This window comes from Rana temporaria, chromosome 11 (assembly GCF_905171775.1).
Source record: "Rana temporaria chromosome 11, aRanTem1.1, whole genome shotgun sequence".
Lineage (NCBI taxonomy): Eukaryota > Metazoa > Chordata > Amphibia > Anura > Ranidae > Rana > Rana temporaria.
In genome coordinates, this window is record NC_053499.1 from 50,414,982 (window position 1) to 50,436,811 (window position 21,830).

At 43.9% G+C, this 21,830-nt stretch overlaps 1 protein-coding gene across 5 annotated transcripts in view; it reads right to left on the bottom strand.

Annotated features, from left to right (window-relative positions):
- Positions 1–21,830, bottom strand: part of LOC120916765 (mucin-5AC-like) — a 130,333-nt gene that overhangs the window by 60,503 nt on the left and 48,000 nt on the right. For all 5 annotated transcript variants that reach the window (XM_040327703.1, XM_040327702.1, XM_040327704.1 and 2 more), the window contains exons 12-18: positions 20,593–20,731; positions 19,403–19,513; positions 13,075–13,144; positions 10,897–11,031; positions 9,508–9,672; positions 9,307–9,401; positions 3,642–3,768 (exon numbers count right to left, since the gene is read on the bottom strand). In XM_040327703.1, the coding sequence (XP_040183637.1) occupies positions 3,642–3,768; positions 9,307–9,401; positions 9,508–9,672; positions 10,897–11,031; positions 13,075–13,144; positions 19,403–19,513; positions 20,593–20,731 (842 nt within the window). The remainder of the gene's footprint in view (positions 1–3,641; positions 3,769–9,306; positions 9,402–9,507; positions 9,673–10,896; positions 11,032–13,074; positions 13,145–19,402; positions 19,514–20,592; positions 20,732–21,830) is intronic.

Consider the following 21,830-nt stretch of genomic DNA (forward strand, 5'->3'; position numbering starts at 1 on the left):
CCCATGCAGATCGGGGCCATCCGGTCCAGCCTATCTGAGGTAGAAAGAGAGCGGAGGAGAGGCTATGGACTTTGCTTTTATTGTGGTGCTAGCGGGCACCTTATATCGCTCTGCCCAACTCGCCCACCTCGGCCAAAGCTTCTTCAGCTGGGTTCTATTGGGAGTTTTTTCTATGCCTCAGAATCTGTACCTACCTCTCCAGTGTCCCCAGTTCCAGCTCCAGTGTCTTCAGTTCCAGTGTCTTCAGTTCCAGTGTCTTCAGTTCCTGTGTCCCCAGTTCCAGTGTCTTCAGTTCCTGTGTCCCCAGTTCCAGTGTCTTCAGTTCCTGTGTCCCCAGTTCCAGTGTCTTCAGTTCCTGTGTCTTCAGTTCCTGTGTCCCCAGTTCCAGTGTCTTCAGTTCCTGTGTCCCCAGTTCCAGTGTCCCCAGTTCCAGTGTCTTCAGTTCCTGTGTCTTCAGTTCCTGTGTCCCCAGTTCCAGTTCTTATGTCTTCAGTTCCTGTGTCCCCAGTTCCAGTTCCTGTGTCTTCAGTTCCAGTGTCTTCAGTTCCAGTGTCTTCAGTTCCAGTGTCTTCAGTTCCAGTGTCTTCAGTTCCTGTGTCTTCAGTTCCTGTGTCCCCAGTTCCAGTGTCTTCAGTTCCTGTGTCCCCAGTTCCAGTGTCTGCAGTTCCTGTGTCCCCAGTTCCAGTGTCTTCAGTTCCTGTGTCTTCAGTTCCTGTGTCCCCAGTTCCAGTTCTTATGTCTTCAGTTCCTGTGTCCCCAGTTCCAGTTCCTGTGTCTTCAGTTCCAGTGTCTTCAGTTCCAGTGTCTTCAGTTCCAGTGTCTTCAGTTCCAGTGTCTTCAGTTCCTGTGTCTTCAGTTCCTGTGTCCCCAGTTCCTGTGTCTTCAGTTCCTGTGTCTTCAGTTCCTGTGTCCCCAGTTCCAGTGTCTTCAGTTCCTGTGTCCCCAGTTCCAGTGTCTTCAGTTCCTGTGTCCCCAGTTGAAATTCCAGATCATATCTCCCCAAGTGAAGTTCTCCCTCCAGACTGCACATATGCCTCAGTTGGTACCATAGTTTGTAAACGGGATCTGGAGATATTTGAACGAGCTTTACAAGCGAGGAGGGCACCCCCTACCAGAACTTCAGGATCAACTAAGTCCAAAAAGAAAAAGTAAAGATCTACATGCTCCATGTTCTATCCGAGCTTCCATCAGGAGCATCCGGAACTAATGGACAGTTTGGGCGTCCGGAGTCCGCCCCTAGGGGGGGGGCACTGTCAGGGCACAGACCTTTCACGGTCACATTCCCCAGCTGGTTCTGGGTAGAATCGAACCTGGGACTTCTTCATTTTCAGGTCCGGCTCTTTGTCTCTGAGCCACTGCTCAGTTCTATTCTGTGTGCTGTCCATTGGAGCCTGGTTCTGAAACCTGTACTTCTGTGGACCAATCAGTGGCCAGTGCGGCCTATTTAAGCCAGCCCCTTCCCCTTTGCTAATTGCTGGTTCGTTGTCAGCTTTACCTTGTTTGAAACACCTTGAAGAAACCTGAACCTTTACCTGTTTGACCCGGATCTGGACTTGACTACTCTTTTGCCTTCTCCTGCACTTGACCCGTGGATTGTTTATTGGACCTGCTGCCGTCTCCACTCCCTTTGACCATTGGCTTACTGACTTGGACTCTCTGCCTTCCGGAACCCCTGACCATTTGGCTTGCTTCTTGGATCTCCTGTTGTCCTGACCTGAACGGGCTCTCAGCCTTCTGGACTTTGTTTTTGCACTTGCATCTCTGCTATATCTACCACAGCTCCCCTGGTGTCTTCGCATCACATCTCCAGTGATTCTCGTCTTACCATCTTCCGCTGCTGGTAGCCGGTGCCTCTTTGTGCCCCTCCTCGCTGTTACCACCTCCAGGGGGTGAGGTGCACAGAGTCGCAAAGGTAGCCGCCCTCGGCATCTCGGCCTCGGTGAGTACTTACCTTAACGGTCCTGACACTCACCCACAAAGTTACACAGGGTAAATCTCCTCAATATTTAAGCGAGAAAATAAAACCCTACGTCACCAAGCGCGTGCTTCGATCAACCAACCAAAACCTTCTACAAATCCCCAAATCTCACTACAAATCTAAGGGAGAACGTAGATTCTCGGTCCAAGGACCACACCTCTGGAATGCTCTACCCACGACCATCCGCTTGGAAGAAAACCATCGGGTTTTTAGGAAAAAACTGAAGACCCACCTCTTCTGAAAGACCTGTACAACTCTGGATGCCAAGCGCCTTGAGGCGATTAAGTTCGCATTTGTTGCGCTATATAAGTTTCTCACTCACTCACTCACTCACTATATGTGATTTAAGTAATTTTTAAATCTTAATATTATATTATTGATTTTATTGTACCCACACTCCAAGTGCATATGTATGTGCCCCTGTGAGCTGATGGTGTGACCATCCCAGTAGGTAGTAGGTGGAATTAGCCATCCCCCAAGGACCTCCTGTGAGTAAGTTCACTGTATATCGCAACCACTGTTTTACTTGGTTGTCCTGGTTTCTCCCTCTATCGTTTTGATCTCCTCTAAAATGGTGGCGATCCAGCCCAGCCCGCGCGTCATTAGCGGGCATCGGTGGACACTTTGGTGATGACGTAGGGCCCGCATTCTGGATAGCGTGGAGCGCAGACGATTTGGCTTGCGTTCCACGCGAGGCCTCGTGCGAAGGTACACCACCAGTGCTGCTATAGACAGATCGTGTGGGGCTCCATCTGCAGCCATTACCATTTGGCAAATAATATCTTTCTAAATTGACTTATGGGCGTGTTTCCTGTTTTCTGTTTCATGTGAGACAACAAGATGTATATGTACACATACAGTTACACTAATACTCATTGAGCCTGTGGTATCATTAGCCTCGCTAGTGCTAGTAATCTGCTATGGCCTTTTAGGACCATCCATCTGGCCCCATCCCATAGGTGTCTCATTTTTCATCCCACTGCTATTATTATTATTATTTTTGTTGTTCGACCTCCCACCTCGGTGGGAGGAGCCCCTATGACCTCTGGGGGGTCCTCCATTGCTTGCTCTGTGGTGCACATGTCTGTGTGTATATATGTGCATATATAAAAAGTGATTCTTTGAGGGTAGTACACTGCTGGGCTCTGATGAAGAAGCCTTGTGCTTTGAAACACATCAGCTGGTAGTGACCCTCTTCACTTCCTCCATGACCATTTGGAGTGCGGTTCGGGTTCTATATGCTGCAGCCATTTATGGAATGACTTTCTTACTGCAAACTTTTCTACCACAATTGTGAGTAGGTTTTTTATATTGTATTTAATAAAATATGTCAAAACAGTAATACACTAGGCTGGTGCGCATTTGTTTTTTTTTCTTGTAAGTAATTTTTATTCCCTGCTTTGCGAGGAAAGGAAATCTATTACTTCCCCTCTGACAGGACAGAGCTTTGCCTTGTTTACATCCTGTGTGTGTGTTCCAGACAATTGGTCATCTATTGGCCAGCATCCGCTGATCAGCATCGGATGTATATAACTGTGTTGCCAGCGTCGCATGCACGCGCACCCTAGCAAGAAGTCTGGCACAGGAGAACCACCTTGCCGCTAAATATGTTTTACGGCCGGCAAACGGTTAAAGTAAAAGAAGTGATGAGTGTAATACTTACGGCACACGTTGTCTCTCCAGCCAGCGATAAGGACTCCTTTTTTATTACATGCAAAAGCATAAGAATGGAGGGCAGCACACATGCACTCCTCACTGTTTGTACAGCTGCAGGTATCCGACATACAGTTCTAGACACAAGATATAACGTCAAATTTAGAGCATAAGTCATAGTGAGATAAAAACAACAAGAGCAGACAGGTCTGAAGGATGAATCTCTTTACGTCCTGGTTCACACCAGTGCGGCTTTGAAGTTGGGCTACTTCAGCACGACTTTAAAGCTTGTCAGTGCGATTTCATCCGTGGCTTGTTGACATCTGTGCGACTTAATTTGATATATGTCAATGCAAGTTGCACTGAAATTGCACAGGAATATTGCAGGAACTGTTTTTCAAGTTAAATTTGAACAATTTCATTGCCGCAAATGGGATGCAACTTGTCATGCGACTTTGACCTGTCAAGTCACATGACAAGTTGCACTGGTGTGAACCAGGGCTTAGTGGTAAGCAAAAAAAAAACTTCTCAGACAACTCATTTTATAGAAAAGTTTGATAATTTGAAAGAGAATAATATAAAATGATAAATATGAAAAAAAAAAAAAGTTTCATTCTGATATTATTGGTTTGCAGATGACCCAAATAAACAAATGGCACAAAAATATCATTTATTTATACAGGAAAATGTAAAAACAACTGAGGACTTAATGAAAAAAAAAAAAAAAAATCTATACAATAAATGTACACTTTGTGGGCATCTACAGTACCTTGAAAAAGTTTTTATACCCCTTGAAATTTTCCACATTTTGTCATGTTACATCCAAAAACGTAAATGTATTTTATTGGGATTTTATGTGATATAGACCAACAAAGAGTGGCACATAATTGTGAAGTGGAAGGAAAATGATAAATGGTTTAAATTTTTTTTTACAATTAAATATCTGAAAAGTCTGGCGTGCATTTGTATTTATCCCCCTTTACTCTGATACCCCTAACGAACATCTAGTGGACTCAATTGCCTTCAGAAGCCACTTAATTAGTAAATAGAGTCCACCTGTGTGTAATTTAATCTCAATATAAATACAGCTGTTCTGTGAAGACCTCAGAGGTTTGTTACCTTAGAACCTTAGTGAACAAACAGTATCAGGAAGGCCAAGGAATACACCAGACAGGTCAGAGATAAAGTTGTGGAGAAGTTTAAAGCAGGGTTAAGTTTTAAAAAATATCCCAAGCTTTGAACATCTCATGGAGTACTGTTCAATCTATCACCTGAAAATGGAAAGCATATGGCACAATTGCTAACCTTACTAGCAGGGCTCAAGTCCTGCGGGAACACGTGGGAAAGGAGTTCCTGCACTTTATTCGCAACAGGAACGCAGTTCCCTTTGCAGGACTAGAGCAGCTGAGCCGCCCGAGCCGATCCTTCCCTAAGCAGCGATGCCCAGCTCGAGTCACTGTCAGGGGCAGGCGAACCTTAGTAATCCTTTATGTTACTGGCCGCTTCTTGTATATGGATTAATCAGGTAGTGTGCGGGTATTCCGTCACTTCCTCGATGCCGCAATGTCTCCTGGGAGCTTTTGCGGAGACTTTGCGGAGGTCTGCCGCGAGTTATCTCAGGATTTAGAAAGGACTTGCTTCTTTCTAAGCAAGCGGTTTAGTAATTATGATATGAGCGTATAATTTTTTTGGTGGGGGAGTGGATCTTGGGTGGGAGTTCCCACACTTTTTTCCCCAGGACTTGACCCCTGCTTACTAGACATGGCTGTCCACCTAAACTGACAGGCTGGCCAAGGAGAGTATTAATCAGAGAAGCAGCGAAGATGCCCATGGTAACTCTTGAGGAGCTGCAGAGATCCACAACTCAGGTGGGAGAATCTTACCACAGGATAGCTATTAGTTGTGCACTCCATAAATCTGTCCTTTATGAAGGAGTGGCAAGAAGAAAGCTGTTGTTGAAAGAAAGCCATAAGCAGTCTGTTTGCAGTTTGCAAGAAGCCATGTGGGGGACACAGCAAACACGTGGAAGAAGGTGATCTGGTCAGATGAGACCAAAATTTAACTTTTTGGCCTAAAAGCAAAACACTATGGGGCAGATCCTCAAAGAAATTACGCCAGCGTATCTCTTGATACGCCGCATAATTTCAAATTTTGCGCGTCGTATCTTTGTTTTGGTATACACAAAACAAGATACGACGGCATCTGGGTTAGATCAGACAGGCGTACGCCTTAGTACGCCGTCGGATCTTAGATGCAATTTTTTCTGTGGCCGCTAGGTGGCGTTTCCGTTGTATTCCGCGTCGAGTATGCAAATTAGCTATTTCCGACGATCCACGAATGTACGAGCGGCCGTCGCAATTTTTTACGTAGTTTCCGTTCGGCTTTTTCCGGCGTATAGTTAAAGCTGCTATATGGTGGCGTACTCAATGTTAAGTATGGCCGTCGTTCCCGCGTATAATTTTACGTCGTTTGCGTAAGTCGTCCGTGAATGGGGCTGGATGCCATTTACATTCACGACGAAAACAATGACGTCCTTGCGACGTCATTTGGAGCAATGCACCCTGGGAGTTTTTATGGACGGCGCATGCGCAGTTTGTTCGGCGATGGGACACGCTTCATTTAAATGAAACACGCCCCCTACCCGCCGATTTTGAATTCCGCGCCCTTAAGCCGCGAGAGATACACTACGCCGCCGTAACTTACGGCGCAAATTCGATGAGGATTCAAACAAAGGCAAATTAAGTTACAGCGGCGTAGCGTATCTGACATACGCTGCGCCCGGCGCAGATCTATGTGGATCTGCCCCTATGTGTGGCGGAAAACGAACACTGCACTTCACCCTGAAAACACCATCCCCACCGTGAAACATGGTGGTGGCAGCACCATGTTGTGGGGATGCTTTTCTTCAGCAAGGAAAAGGGAAGTTGTTCAGAGGAAGATGGATGGAGCCAAATACAGAGCAATGTACCAATAAACATTTACATTTGAAAATGGACATGGAGTTCCTGTCTTTTCCTATTTTGAGTCTGCAAAAGACTGGGGTGAAGGTTTACCTTCAAGAAGGACAACGACCCTAAACATATAACCAGAGCTACAATGGAATGGTTTAGGTCAAAGCATATGCATGTGTTAGAATGGCCCAGACAAAGTCCAGACCTAAATCCAATTGAGAATCTGTGGCAAGACTTGAAAATTGCTGTTCAAAGACGCTCTCCATCCAATCTGACAGAGCTTGAGCTATTTTGCAAAGAAGAATGGGCAAAAATTTCACTCTCTAGATGTGCAAAGCTGGTAGAGACATACCCAAAAAGACTTACAGCTGTAATTGCAGCGTAAGGTGGTTCTACAAAGTATTGTCTCAGGGGGGCTGAATACAAATGCACGCCAAACTTTTCACATATTTATTTGTAAAAGATTTTGAAAACCACTTATAATTTTCCTTCCACTTCACAATTATGTGCCACTTTGATTTGGTCTATTACATTAAAAAACCCCAATAAAATACATTTAAGTTTTTGGTTGTAACATGACAAAATGTGGAATATTTCCTGTAGGTGGATGATCTCTCTGCTGCTGACTGCTGAGATAAGGTGGGGGGAGGGGGCGAGGGTAGAGATGAGTCTGTCTGTCTCTGCACTGAGAAGTACAGGATCTGGTGGAAAAGTTCTGTCCTCCTCTCTGCTGTCTACTGCTGAGATAAGGTGAGTGCAAAGATGGGAGGGGGGGGGGGTGCTGCAGTTTTTTAGGAGAGGCCTACAGGCCTTGTATTTGACACAGCAAGTAAATGATGTGGAAAAAAACACTTTCTCCAATAAGCCAGTATCCAAGAACGTGCTTGCATTGTCAAGTGCATTTGCTTTTCGTTTAAAGTCAGAAGTTTTTTTTTTTTTTTATCTTAATGCATGATATGCATTAAGATACAGAGGATTCTGTGTGCAGCAGCCTCTCTCTACTACTTACCTGAGCCCCCTCTAGATCCAGCAATGTTGCAGGAGTGTCTCGGCTGCCCGAGACTCTTTCTCCTCATTGGCTGAGACGTCAGCCTGCGCCATTAGCTCCTGCTTCTGTCAATCAAATTCAGTGAGCCAATAGGGAGGGGGTGGGGCCAGGGCACAGCTCTGTGTCTGAATGGGGCCCCCCATAGCAAGCTGCTTAGTTTGTGGGCACGTGTCATAAGGCATGGGCCAGGAACGCGAGAAGAGGAGGACCAGGCTGCTCAGTGCAAAACCAACTGCATAGAGCAGGTAAGTATGACATGTTTGTTATTTTTAACCAAAAAAAAAACAAGACTTTACAATCATTTTAAATTGAATTTGCAGCTAGATGCATGCACTATGGATCACTGTTGTCATCGCGGATTACAGATTAACAATCATATTCTTATCTTGCATGTGCAATTAAACTCAGTGTTGTCTGCTGCAGCTAAATTCACAACAAAGTTTAAAAGCAAGCTAGGATGCAAGGCAAAATATCCAATTGGACTTTCTGACTGTGTAGCCGTGCGTATATGTACAGTATCTGCTGGAGAACGTGGAGTCACACTGTTGGTTTATCTTAAAGCGGAAGTAAACCCATAGATTTAACAGTTTCAAAAAACAGTTAAAATTGTGTAATGTAACCCTTCCATTGGTTGTGCTCTCAACCAAATTGTTAAACCATTCAATGGCTAGTATCATAACTGTTCACATGTGCAGCATCATGGCAGTTGAAGATTAAACATAGGCCAAGATGGCAGCTTCCTTTGCTGAAAACGATAGGTGGGTTTACTTCCACTTTAAGGAAGACAATTGTGGTCTGCTATAAACATTCAACACGTCCAATGGTCCTGTTGTAAATCACTTTTCAATCGTCAGACATTGGGGTTGATTTACTAAAATTGAAGAGTGCAAAATCTGCTGCAGCTGTGCATAGAAACCAATCAGCTTCCAGTTTTTTTTTTGTCAAAGCTTAAGTGCCGGTTCACACTACAGCGACTTGGGATCCGACTTATCAGACCTCAAGTTGCCCCAAGTCACTGGACATAAGAAATTCCATTGAAGTGAATGAGAGCTGCCTTAATGTACACTACTGAAATTTCTCCGACTTCACAAAAGGTTCCTGTACTACTTCAAGGTGACTTGTAGGCAACTTGTAGGCAACTTGTAACCATAGATTTCAATGGAAGTTGCCTCCAAAGTCGGATCACTGTCTTAAATGAAGCAACTTTACAGGAAAAGAAAATAGTTTACTCAGGCAAACCCCTCCCTCCCACATAGCCTATTATTCTGTGATTGGCCACAGCCAAAGTCGCCTGTCCTGGAGGCAACTTTAAGTCGCGTTGTAAGTTGCTCAAAGTCACGCTGAAGTCGCCTCCAAGTCGCCTTGCAAAGTCGCGCTGCAAGTCGGGTTGCCCCTCTGTGAACCGGCACTAACTGAACAAGCTGAAGTTAGAAGCTGATCATCTACCATGTACAGCTGAACCACATTTTGCACTCTCTAGTTTTAGTAACTCAACCCTATTGTCTGGTAAAGCCAATTGACACCTAGAGACACAAGACTTTCTAAAATTTTCAAATTGGGCATCAAGCACCTTTACAGGTTCTTGTTTTGTTTGACTTGTAGGAATTTTCCCCATCCGCCTGCATATATAACATTCTTGTACATAAGCGTGATATAATATTATATAGAGGTATTACCGTATGATAAATAAGAGGGCTTTCCAAGCTGTGGCACTCAGTGAAAGGTCCAGTTTCAGATGTAAGAAGACCACACCAATGCGCTGCATATCTTTCTGCAGAATACAACATTTTTTTTTTATAGCACATGAGAAAAAAAGTATGATATACAACATATTCACATTGCTTTCATGTTTAGTTCACCTTACATTAAAGACTTACCCTTCTCCACACTGAGTGAACATGGGTCCTCATAGCTGTTTTTAATATTCGGACAGGTGGCTAAAGTCTTCCAGGTATTAACAAAAGCTGCAGCAGTACCTTCAATGACTCCACTCAGAGCTTTAAAATCATCACTTTGGATTTTGTTGTAATTTCCGCATAGACCTTTAACATATAATGATATTAGAAAATATGTTTTCATAGTGCTATAGAATGCTAAACAATTAACGTAGGTACACCCACTTGGCTTTTTTCTATTGACTACAATGTTTTTTGTTTTGTTTTTCATTCAGCTGTTAGCGGGGAAGCCTGCTGACAACTGATGGCTCATACGTTGTTAAGGACATATCGGCTGGCTTCCCGTCTCGCTCTTCAACAACTGCCAGCTGTTCACTGTGCACTCGGTGGGCGAACATCCTGCTGAGCACCCCAAAGATTTAGGTGTTTGCTGAACAGGCGGTGTTCCAAACTGCTCGCCCAACACTAATTATTAGGTCCCTTTTACACGGACAGACCGATTGGGTTGGCCTCAGTGTTGCCAACCGTCAGTATTTTTACTGGCAACTAAAATATATTGCTGTGACGCTCGGCTTGGTCCGGAATCGGCTGAGACCGTCCAAGTGCCTGCTACAGTTTGATCGGGCAAAATGGATTTGCCTTTAGTAAATAATCCCCATTATGTCACTAAAGTTGTATTCTGTCTTATGAGAATTTTCGTATGGTGGGTAACCTCTTCACTTTTGACAACAAAAAATATTGTCCGAAAATCTGATCGTGTGTATGAGGCTTTACACCTGCTGACATCCGATCTGATCCTATCTGAAAAAAACAGACATATGGGGGATGCAATTCTGCATACGTCTGGCAGATCGGATGACAAATGGATGTAAATGAACCGGTGGTCTGTTTACATCCGACCACTCATAGAGGAAATATGTGGACAGATCCCCCCACTAAACAGGCAGATCCGCTGGCGGAGTCCGCCCATGTGAAAGAGCCTAGTTGTAACATCTTGAGTCTTCATTGGTAAGAATACAAATTTCAATCTATGGCCTCATGTACACAGGTCATCTGAAAAAGCCCCTAGCATTTATTTACATTAGTGTGTTTTTTTTCTGCTGAAAAGTTTTTCTTGCGGCCCAATCTCCCAGAAGTTTTAAGCTCAACGTTTAGAGGCACAAAAAAAACCTTCTGGTTTGTGTTTTTGACAGAGTTTTCTGGCAGAAAAAAAACTAAAAATTCCTAAATGCCTGTACAAAAACATTCTATATGAGCATTTTATTTTCTGCCAAAAACAATGGTGTTTTTTTTTTTTAGTGTGTGCATGGACCCTTTATTTACCAGTACCCAGCCAGTGAAATATCAATTTAAAGTGTAAGAATATCTTACCACAAGTCTGATGTTCATAAGAAAAATCCAAATCAACATACACCTGCAATATTGGTACGCACTGAACCATGATAGACATTCCAAACGTTTTAATGTTCAGATAAAATGATGTAGGCTGAGAAATTGTCAAATTAGCTGTGAAAAAACAACAACATATTGTTAGTCAGAAATGTAGCACTGGTTCCCCTCTTCAAGGTTATTAAGAGATGGGGTTATTTATGTTTGCCTGTAGCCCAAATGATATTGAATAAATTGTTTAAAGAGACCCTGTCATCGAATACAGCAAGCTTTCAGGATGCCTTAGATCGAGCCTGAGGCTCTATTCACACTTGAGCGTATGGAGAACTGCTATTTGAGCATAAAACTCGTAAAATGCTCATAAAACACTCAAGTCAGGCGTTTCTATTGAAGTCTATGTAGCCAAAAAAGCTTGTAATCTGCCAAAAATAAGTACTTTTTTGAGCTTCAGGCGACAGAATGCTCAGATGTGAATAGGGGCCATCAAAATGAATGGGATTTGGCTTGTTGAGAGATTTAGAGCAACAAGCTTTAAGTAGAAATTTGCTTAGGTGTGAACGGGGCCTTATACATTTGTATAGTTGTAAGAAGCTTGGATCCAAGGATTATACTGTATCTTTATACACTTTTTAGCAAATAAAAGAGATCATTTAAATGCCAAAACTTTTCTTCTTAAATGTTTTTTATTCACTTTCAATATGTCTTTGAACTTTGTAGCAAGTGTCACATATTCAGGAAAAGTCATTCCCTAGCACAACTTCCTCCCTCCTTGCACATCATAGTCGTCTTCTTTTCTTGAATTAGCAAATTATTGTCAATTCTGGCCAGACAACTAGCAGGTTTTGAGAGGGATGAAATACCCCCCTGCAAAGTTGCCTCCTCCACACTGCCAGCACCCAAACCCTATGCCTTATAGTCTCCTGTGCTTTTTGCTGCCTCTGTGGGGATAGAGGTTGTAGGAAAAGTATCCTGCTAGCTCTGGGAAAGCATGAAGTCCTCCTCTTCCTTCTCCTGCTTTGCCTCTAGTGACCAGACTATTACACCATGCAGTGTGTGCTCCAGCAGGAACACCAGCAGCATTTTGTCACTAATCCCCCCCTCATTACCTATGATATGGCAGGCAGTTACACAATGACATGAATCTCAGTGAACTACCTAGAGAGCCCAACAGTGCCCTCATAGTTTATTAGGAGCTACAAGCTGACAGTTGCAAAGGCTATCTGTACTTGTAGTTTTCACATTCACAGATTTCTATGAATAAATGACGCCATTTTATGTGTGGCTTGTACTATGGCTATGAGAGTTTTTCTTTTAAGCGGAGGTCCGCCTATAAAAAATATTAAAAAAAGCCAGCAGCTACAAATACTGCAGCTGCTGATTTTAAATAAATGGACACTTACATCCTGCCCGCTATGTTGGCAGCCGAAGCCGACAGCGGGTGGGGGGGAGAGGCGTAACCCCCGCTGAGGTCTATGCCTGGAAGTGGGTGCAGTATCTGCACCCCCTTTAACCTGAAAGGTGCCAAATGTGACACTGGAGGGGGGGAGGGTTCCAAAAAGCAAAGGTTCCATTTTTGGGCAGACCTCCACTTTAAGCATGATCTGTAATACTGCCTGATAGGCTCTACCTCGGTTCAACTATGCTATTTAGCAAGTACTACTTATACCTGGGACTTGTGCTCCCTTTGCAATTATGTGAATCTGTGATGTAAGTGTGGCCTACTCCAATATTCTGTATTGTAATGGCCCTTGCATTTATAATAATATTGATCCTTGATGTATATTTTCATTGGCAGCTATATCTTGGATGTATTCAGTCTTTGCCTGAGAAGAGAGCAGAGAGCAGGTGACTGTCAGGCGGCATGCTGAGAGGCTGAGCCAGGTTTGGGTCCAGGCATGTGGGCTGATCCTGACCATATGGTCACAATCTTTCACGAGCCTGAACCGGTTCTGTGATGTCAGTCGACAGTGGGCTTCAGTTCGCTGTCTGCTGAAAATGGATCACAGGAGTGCAGAATTGAACTGCACTCCTGTGATCCACAGGAAATGTACAGCTATACTTTGGCTGTAATTCTCCTTTAAGCCCCTGTTTTTTTTCCTTTCCTAGTGTTGTCTGAGTTGGAGACGTGTTTTACAAATGTACAAATGTGTCCATACTTACCAACTGAAACAGGAAGTTGAATGGTCATCCAATTAAGATAGGCGGCACAATTTTCTTTAATATTCACTACCTGTATATAATAGAAACACGATTGGACATTCAGGCATCAAAACGTTTTCTGAAGAGTGCTTTTTGCAAAGTATTTGTAAAGAAAAAGCTGTTTTTAGGGCTCATTCACACTAGGCGCAGTCACCTCCTTTTTTTTTCCCCATGGAAAATTTAGGTAACTAAAATGACACAGACAACATTAAATCCCTGTGCATCATGTTCAGACCAGAATGCAGTGCAATATTATGAAACATGTTTAGATAAATCCGCACCCCATTGCATGGTCTTGTGTGTCATTGCACAGCAAATGTAGCGTATGACTGAAGTATTTATATGCTTCAACAAGAAAAAAAAGAGAGTTGTGTGATGTGATAAATTGCCCATCACACCGCCCTCTGCCGCACAGCTCTACAGTCCAAAATGTTGTGCAGGCCCTAAGAGTTAATGTACAAGTGAGGGTAAAACAGTGCTCTGACATGATTGTTTCTCAAAATCTTTAGGGTTCTTCTACTAAAGGAAAATAGGCTGTTCACTTTGTAAAGGAAGTTGCACTTTGCAAGGAATTTTCCCCAAAATTTAGTGGATGAGGCAGGGGCGGATCCAGAGTCTAGTCTCGGGAGGGACACTGCTAGAAAATTTTGCAGGGAATTTGTCGGGGGACAATGGCTGGTGTTGGCGCTTCAATCATCACGGCGCCATGGTTGTTATGGTGTCAGGATGATTAAAGCACATTATTTGTATTATTACATTGTAATATACAATTTAATAGTTCAACTCACCATAATGCAGAATCGAGCCCGAAGCGGTGTCACTTGCTACCATTGCCTGCCATGAGATGCGGATTGTCACATGCCATGTCACTTGCACATCCCCTGCCACCAAATGTATATTGTCACTTGCCAGTGGCTGTGTCCCAGGACTGAGGGCGGGCGGTGAGAGATGAGGTCAGAAAGCTGCTACCAATCAGAATATGCAACCAAAGTGATGTTGCATTGTGGCGATCTTGGTACACCTGCATGCAGTAAACCTAGAGTTAGAAGTCGGCAAGCGGACATCTTTATACAGCCACCCGGAGTCTTGCTTTTCAACAGTTATTTTTAGCAGTAAACTCAGCTTATATAGTGAAATATAAGTTGGGTTTACTGTTAAAAATAACTGTGAAAAGCAAGACTCTAGTGGGTGTATAAAGATGTCCGCTTGCTGACTTCTAACTCTAGGTTTACTGCGTGCGGGTGTACCAAGATGGCCGTGATGTAACGCCAAGTCAGTTTCATATCAGATGGGGAGAGGCTTCCTGACAGAACACCTGCCTGCTCACTTGGTCACAAGCCTGACCGGCACGGCGTCATGATTGCTCACTCGCCGGCCTGCCCATCCGCTTGATCAACCACCTGCCTGCTCAGACCCCTGCCGGCTCACCCGCTCACTATTTTTTCGGTGAAAGCAATTGCCCCATTGCCCCCCCCCCTGGATCCCCTGGAATGAGGTGAAGCTCTGATGCCTTTAATAAATCAACCCCTTTGTGTTAAGATCATCAAACTGCAAGTGTCGCAGCTCTAGTAGTGTGTCAGAGAGGATAGGTAAATGTAAGCAGGCCTGGTTGGTTACTAGGCCTATTTGTTTTCATTCTGGGCTGGGAGTGGCTCAGGGTAGGGCAGGGTGGCTCACAGGTGGTGTCACCAGGACCTCCCAATCGGAAATGGCAGGGGGCAGTCTCCTTATATTACAAGCCCAGCTGGTGAGGAATTATTGGGTGGAGGAGCTGGATAGGTGCAGAGGCTGTTGGGGCCTTTGAAGAAGGTCCCTAGTCTGGGGGGGATGGGTGACCTTGGGCCAGGGTTCGGGTGCAGTCAAGACAACAAGAATGCATGAAAAGGTCCTGGATCGAGGCACAAAAGAGAGCAAGAAGAGGACAGCGAGCGGGAGAGAGCACTTCTAAGAGACTCCAGGTAGGACAACTGGTCACAGCCAGGAGGGCTGGTGAGTGAGGCACAGTCAGGAGGACTGGGGAACTTGCAGTCTGGAGATGGGTTCAGAACCAGAAGTGGTGTACTGCGGTGGAAGGGGCAGAGGAGGAAGGCAACTGCAGCCAGGAGGGCTGGCAGGGCTAACTGGGAAACAGTTAGGGCAGCTAGCACAAGGACTTTTCTTCTACAACACTGGGGCCCGCCGTCCAGCCTTCAATGGGTATTTGCTGAGACCTGGATGAGTCGGTGTCAGGCCTAACCAACAAATAGGGCTAGCTGTTCCTGGGGAACCAGGTGATGTACTGGGGGTGACTAGAGGTAACAGATAAAGATAATTGAGTGCAGGCCTAAATAAACTAAATAATGAACTTCTAATATACATATACATATCAATATAGAATGCAACAGTAGTTGACATAATCCAAAAGAAAAATATCACAAAAGAAAAAATATCCAGAAGAAATGTTATTTGCAATTTAAAAAAAATAATAAAAATGCTGCAAACAACCACAAGATGGCAATAAAGTGTAATGGGCTCAATACACCACACAGTGTCCTTATAGTATTCAATCTGAAGTGCAAACAGCGTGACATTCCGTTTTTTTGAAGACAGTTCATATAGATATAATATCTCCACACTGATCCACTTTTGTACATATACAAAAATATTGATGTACCCTCCACCAGTTGTGCCCTCACCTCATAGGCTGCATATATGCGCCTTTGGTAATAATAAATCCTCTGGTTAGCGCCTTCTAATAATTCTCCTTCTTATGGATCTTTCTTATATTCAGACAACCTTTCACCATATTGATATACACCATATAGTTACCCTTGGCCTCCACTCTCATCTCCGCTCTAATTCATCCCTTGGGTTGAGGTCGGAACTCTGCAGGTCAGTAAAGTTTCTCCACCCCAAACTTGCTCACCTATGTCTTTATGGATCTTGCTTTGTGCACTGGTTTGCAATCATGTTGGAACAGGAAGGGGCCGTCCCCAAACTGTTCCCACAAAGTTGGGAGCATGAAATTGTCCAAAATGTCTTGGTATGCTGATGCCTTAAGAGTTCCCTTCACTGGATTTAAGGGGTCAGGCAGGCCCAACTCCTAAAAAACAACCCCAAACCATAATGTCCCCCCCCCAACAAATGAATGGACCAGTGCACAAAGCAAGGTCCATAATGAAAGGAAAAACTTGACTTGCCTACACAGAGTCCTGATCTCAACCCGATAGAACACCTTTGGGGTGAATTAGAGCAGAGACTGCGAGCCACACCTTGTCATGTGCGTGTAAAGTCAGGTGTCAAAATACTTTTGACAATATAGTGTAGGGAACCAAGGAAGGTATAACTGACAAAAAAAGACGCCTTCAAAGAGAAAATCTGATATTACATAGAACGTAAAAACAAACTAGGAACTTACACAATCAGTGTCTTTACTCCAGCCCCAAGTTACTTTCCAATAAATAGATTAATAGAACTTTTATGTCCTGAAAGCTTTAAAAGACCATGCAGTGGGGTGCGGATTTATGTAAAACATGTGTAGCGCCTGTGTGCTTCCCAAGTACCGGTGCTATTAAAAGTTAAGGGAAATCAGAGTGTAGTTGACTCTGATTCTGTTTGCAATTCTATAAAGGGTCTCTGTTTCAGCTGGGCTGTGCTGTGGGTCCATTCTGTTGTTCCTGGGGTGCTATACCACCCCGGGGAGACAGGTGGCGCCAGTGGAGTTCAGGCTTGGGTGCCTCTTGCCAGCAGCCAATCAGGAGGGAGTTTCTCTTTGCGGTTGGCATGCTGGGGGAGGGTACTTCTGGAGCAGATGCCATTAAGGCGGGGAGTCTTTTCCTGAGGTGGCACCCACCTTTAGGGTGACACACAAATCACGACCCCTGGCGAGATGGCCTACCAGGCCGGGGTACGCGTGCCCCGCGTTGTTTCTGGTTCCGGGACCATGTTGGCCCGGAGCATTTAAAGCTGTGGCGGGGCCCCAGTATTCGACTGGGTCCCCCAATTCTGAGAAGACCCAAGCAAGATAGCTGTTCGGTGGGGAGTCCTCCTGAGGAGAGCCAAGAGAGGTTGGCAATCAAAACAGGGCCTAGACAATCCATCGAGGATCAAGGTAACCGGACACTGAAAGGTTTGGATGTCAGCAACCTGTCAGTCGGTAACCTGATTGAAAATACTACCTGAAGACGATTCTAACACAAATTCCTACCAAGGAGATTGTCTCCATGATCTAAGTTCTAGGGAGGGTCTGTGGCAGAGATCTTTTCCCTCAAAGTTCCGAGTGATACTCTGGCTGCCAGGTCGGTGTGAGAGGCCTGTCCAGGTACACTATACCCACTCCGGCCAGAGTGGCGACGAAAGTAAAGTATCGTTGGAAGCAGGACTGTTTCCTTATCTGAATCTGCTATTTCTTCTCCTCATCCTTCTTTGCTATCTACCTCAAGTTTTACTGTTTACCGTGTTGGGTAAAATAAAAGCACAAGAAAAGACACCTGCTGTGTGGACATTCCATTGCTTTGGCTCTCATCAACTACCCTAGACGGCGGAGTCACAGAGGTAACAGGCCATCCCATTCTATAACCAGCGGCTCCTTCGGGGGTGAGCACTACACATGTTTCATAATATCGCACAGCATTCTGGTCTGAACATGATGCACAGGGAACTATCGTTGTCTGTGTCATTGCATTTACCTAATTTTTCTATGGGGGAAAAAAAAGTAGGTGACTGCGCCTAGTGTGAATGAGCCCTAAAAACAGTTTTTTTTCTTTACAAATGGCTTTACTTTTATGGCTTAATGGATATTTATGAAAACCACTATGGGCACTTCAGGGGACAGTTTGGTAACAATGATATTGACTTAATTTAAAAAAGTTTTGGGAGTTAGTTTAATAGAAAATTCATAATCCTCAAAAATGCGCGCGTTTGACACCCATCAACTTTTGTAAATGCTACAACATATAGTCATTGGCTTCCACTGTGAAATTTATTTTGACATCGGCTAGTGATATTTTAGGATCATTTATGTACAGCTACGCTTTCCCACTTTTAAGCTGATAATATGCTGTAAGAGTTCTCTTGTTCAGCTCTGGGGGCTGAATGAGAAAAATCTATTGATTCCCCCATCCAACAGCATTAATGGACAAATGTGCAGTACCAGCTCTTGTATTTTGCAACTGCCTTTTCTCTGCCCAGCTCCTTCAAGTTGCAGATTGAAGAATATCGGGCAGTAGGTTGCTGATAGGGCCTCCCATGGCTTAAATTTTGTCACGTTCATCAGGAACCATCTAACAGTGTTGCCAACCTACCAGATTGAAATTTACTGGCACGACACCCAAAATTTACTGGCGCAGCCACGTTTTACTGGTATTTCACAAAAGTTACTACATTAAATTTTTAGGTGAAAATGTCAGTATTTAGGCTACAAACAAGTACGCTAGGCAAATAGCAATGTGATTTAAGGTAGATATTAAGGTAAACATTTTTTTTTTATATATAATAAAGGCAAATTATTTAGTCACATCACCCCCCTGCCTCCATCCCCCTCCTGCCACCAACACCCCCTGCCTTCACCCCCCTCTGCTGTGCCACAATCTCCCTCTGCCTCCAATCTCCCCCCTGCCTCCAATTTCCCCCAGGCCCCATGCCTCTAATCACCCCCTGCCTCCATCCCCCTCTGCGGTGCCACCAACAACCCCTGTCTCCATCCCCCACCCTCTGCGGTGCCACCATCCCCCTCTGCAGTGCCACCAACACCCCCTGCCTCCAATCACCCCCTGCCACCAACACCCCCTGCCTCCAATCTCCCCCTGCCTCCATTGCCCCCTGCCTCCATCCCCCTCTGCGGTGCCACCGCAGCCACCATCACCCCCTGCCTCCAATCTCCATGCACAGTTCCAAGCCAAACCGATCTCGGCTATTTTTACTGGCACATTCCCGCAACTACGGACATTTACGAACGGGGGGGGGGGAAAGTGCCTGTTTTTACAAACTGTCCGTAAAAATACAGACGGTTGGCAACACTGCCATCTACAATTCACTCAAGGTAAGTTATCTTCTCCAGTGGCCCCCATGTTAAATATAACACACCAGAGATGTCAGGACACATCTTGCGCAGGCCTTTTATCCAGCATCGGCCTTACTGTGTTATACAACGTCTTCTACGAGAACTCTCTCATGATCATCCTTATGATCAGTAGTACAGTGGCCTACTTTAATGGATATTAATTGGTACTTGTTGGGATGGGCCTATGTTTCTTTTTGGGTTACAGCTGAGGGTCACCAAAACAAGCTGATATTTCATACTCATACTTACAGTTTCGCCTCCGTTTAATACCAGAACTACACCTCTAAGGCAGGATTTGCTCTTAATGATTCCACATCTCCGTAACTCTCCCAGTAACACAAAGTCATGACCAGTGCTGTGCTGAAATACATGAGAACATAGAGAATGAAAGCTTCATAATGTGCATGGGAATCTGTGTTATTTGCCTTTACAGAATGAAGACTACCCAATGCAAGAATATAAAGTATCACCCAAAATATATGATGAAGGAGGCGTGGCCGTGCTTCCAAAATGCGTTCTGATTGGCTTATTCCAGTGGCTCTTTGGTCTACAGTTCCAGATCAGCCTAAAGCCAAGTTGTCCAGCTGGCATCCACCCGAGGTCCCTCGAGGCTCCAGCTCCCCGCTGCCCATGGCGCTCACAGCTCACCATCCTAGGGTCATGCCGGAGGTTTCTGTTTTCTCCCTGGACTTGGAAAGCCTGCATCCACTGAGCACAATGTGAGTGCAATCCAATCTTGCCATTGATGATTTTAGATTTTTAATCTTAAATAAATTGATATTGCTCTACTGGGACTTGCCTGGAGCTTCTCTCCACTCTCTTGCTTTTATCACCCAAAATATATAACGATTACAGTATCACTGTGAGACCAAATGGAAACTTTTAAAGTGATTGACTCTATGGAGTCTATTGCTGTCTATTCCATGGAATGTTTACATAGGTGCAGCATATTGATGTCACTACAGTCACCTGATAGCAACAATCAAAGCATATGTGAACCCTAACAATGAACTTCTCTTATTTGCTCCCTTTTAGTTTATTAAATATACTGTACAATTGCAAGTGTTTTGATAAATCTGTTCAATAAGTGCAAAAAGATCTTGCAATAATCTTGTCAGCTGATTACGTTCTGTGCTGTCTTCCTGTGCCACATTCTTATACATAAAATGATTCCCTACTATGTTGCAGAGAAGAGAAGAAGAGGATGTGTTTGTAGTCCTGTCCTAGACAACACCGTTGTTTCATAGGTACAGTGAGCAAGCATTGTCACCCTAGGGCAGGAATAAAATAGACAAGAAATGCAATTTACATAGTTGTTTGGCTGTCCTATTTATCAACCTCATCCAAAAAGAGTACATAAAGGAGGACATAGCCCATGCAATATTTTGTTTATTACTGATTATTATGTTTCTAGAATTTTGTTTTATTAATATTCTTACCTTTGCCAGGACATAACTGCAGTCCCCATTGGTAGTATAATGGAATCCATCGAAGGTTGTAATATGTGATCCTCCTACAACTGAGCAGGTGCCCTTGCAAGGTAGCTCTTTACACTTCCACTTCCCTCTGGAACATGTGCTGAAGAAAATGAAGTGATGTAAGTCATAATGTATTCTACTATGCAATTACAGTATATTATTTCATTACTGTCAACCAGCTATGATGAGGTCTCATATCTCTGCAGTTTACATGGTGATAATCTTGACACAGGGTCATCCACATAGCACTGATATTGTTTGTGTCCGACACTTACAGAAATTATAATATGCCCATGCATAGAAGAGGATTTTGCACAATACAAACATGACAATTTAATGAATGCTATCTTTGGACTAAGTATTGTATATTGAATATCAAATAAACTGTGAGAAATAATCTTGGCCATTTGGCAAATGTTTTTTTTTTGGAGCTAAGAGTAAAGGTCACTGTTGAAGAGCAACTCTTTTAGCGCGAAGACGTGTATTTTTACTGAAAGAGAATGATCCCTAGCATTTGTCACTTTAGATGGTGATCTGAGGGTTAATTTTTCTTAGGAGGATTTTGTTTGGTGGGAAATATTGGTGTTGAGGAACAAGAGTGGAGCCACCATACCCTGCTTGCTAGAGAGCTGTCCGGCATACTATAGTAAAATAACTGTTTGTGTTGCACGGTTACATTGTGGCTGTTCCACAGGTAATATCTCTCCTATACAGAGAGTTAGTAAGCTAAATGTGCTTTATTACCAGCAGTCTTGTTGTATCTCACAGAGATACAGGCCTGCAGATGAAACTATGAAGGAGCGTAGCTCTGTGCACCATGGGCAGGTATGAAATCATATGTGAAGTATACAAACACATTTGGAAAGAGGCTTGGACTTTTTTAAGCACCACCCGATGAATAGTAAATGTAAGTTTAATAAACATATATCAAAATAACATTAGAAATATCCATCTTTTAGAAGTCAATAAAAATCTATAACAAAGTTCATGCTAAACAAAGCCACTGGAAATAGATACATAAACTTGAAGATGAACATAGATAATTCCATCATTATGTTGAAGTCCAGATAAGAGGATAAGTATCAGCTGTAGATAAGAAGATGTCCTGGCTGGGCTCTACATGTTTCGTACCTCACGCTTCTTCAGGAGCAAAGAAAAGACTAGTAATTTGTGTGGGATATTGCAAATAAGGGTAAGAC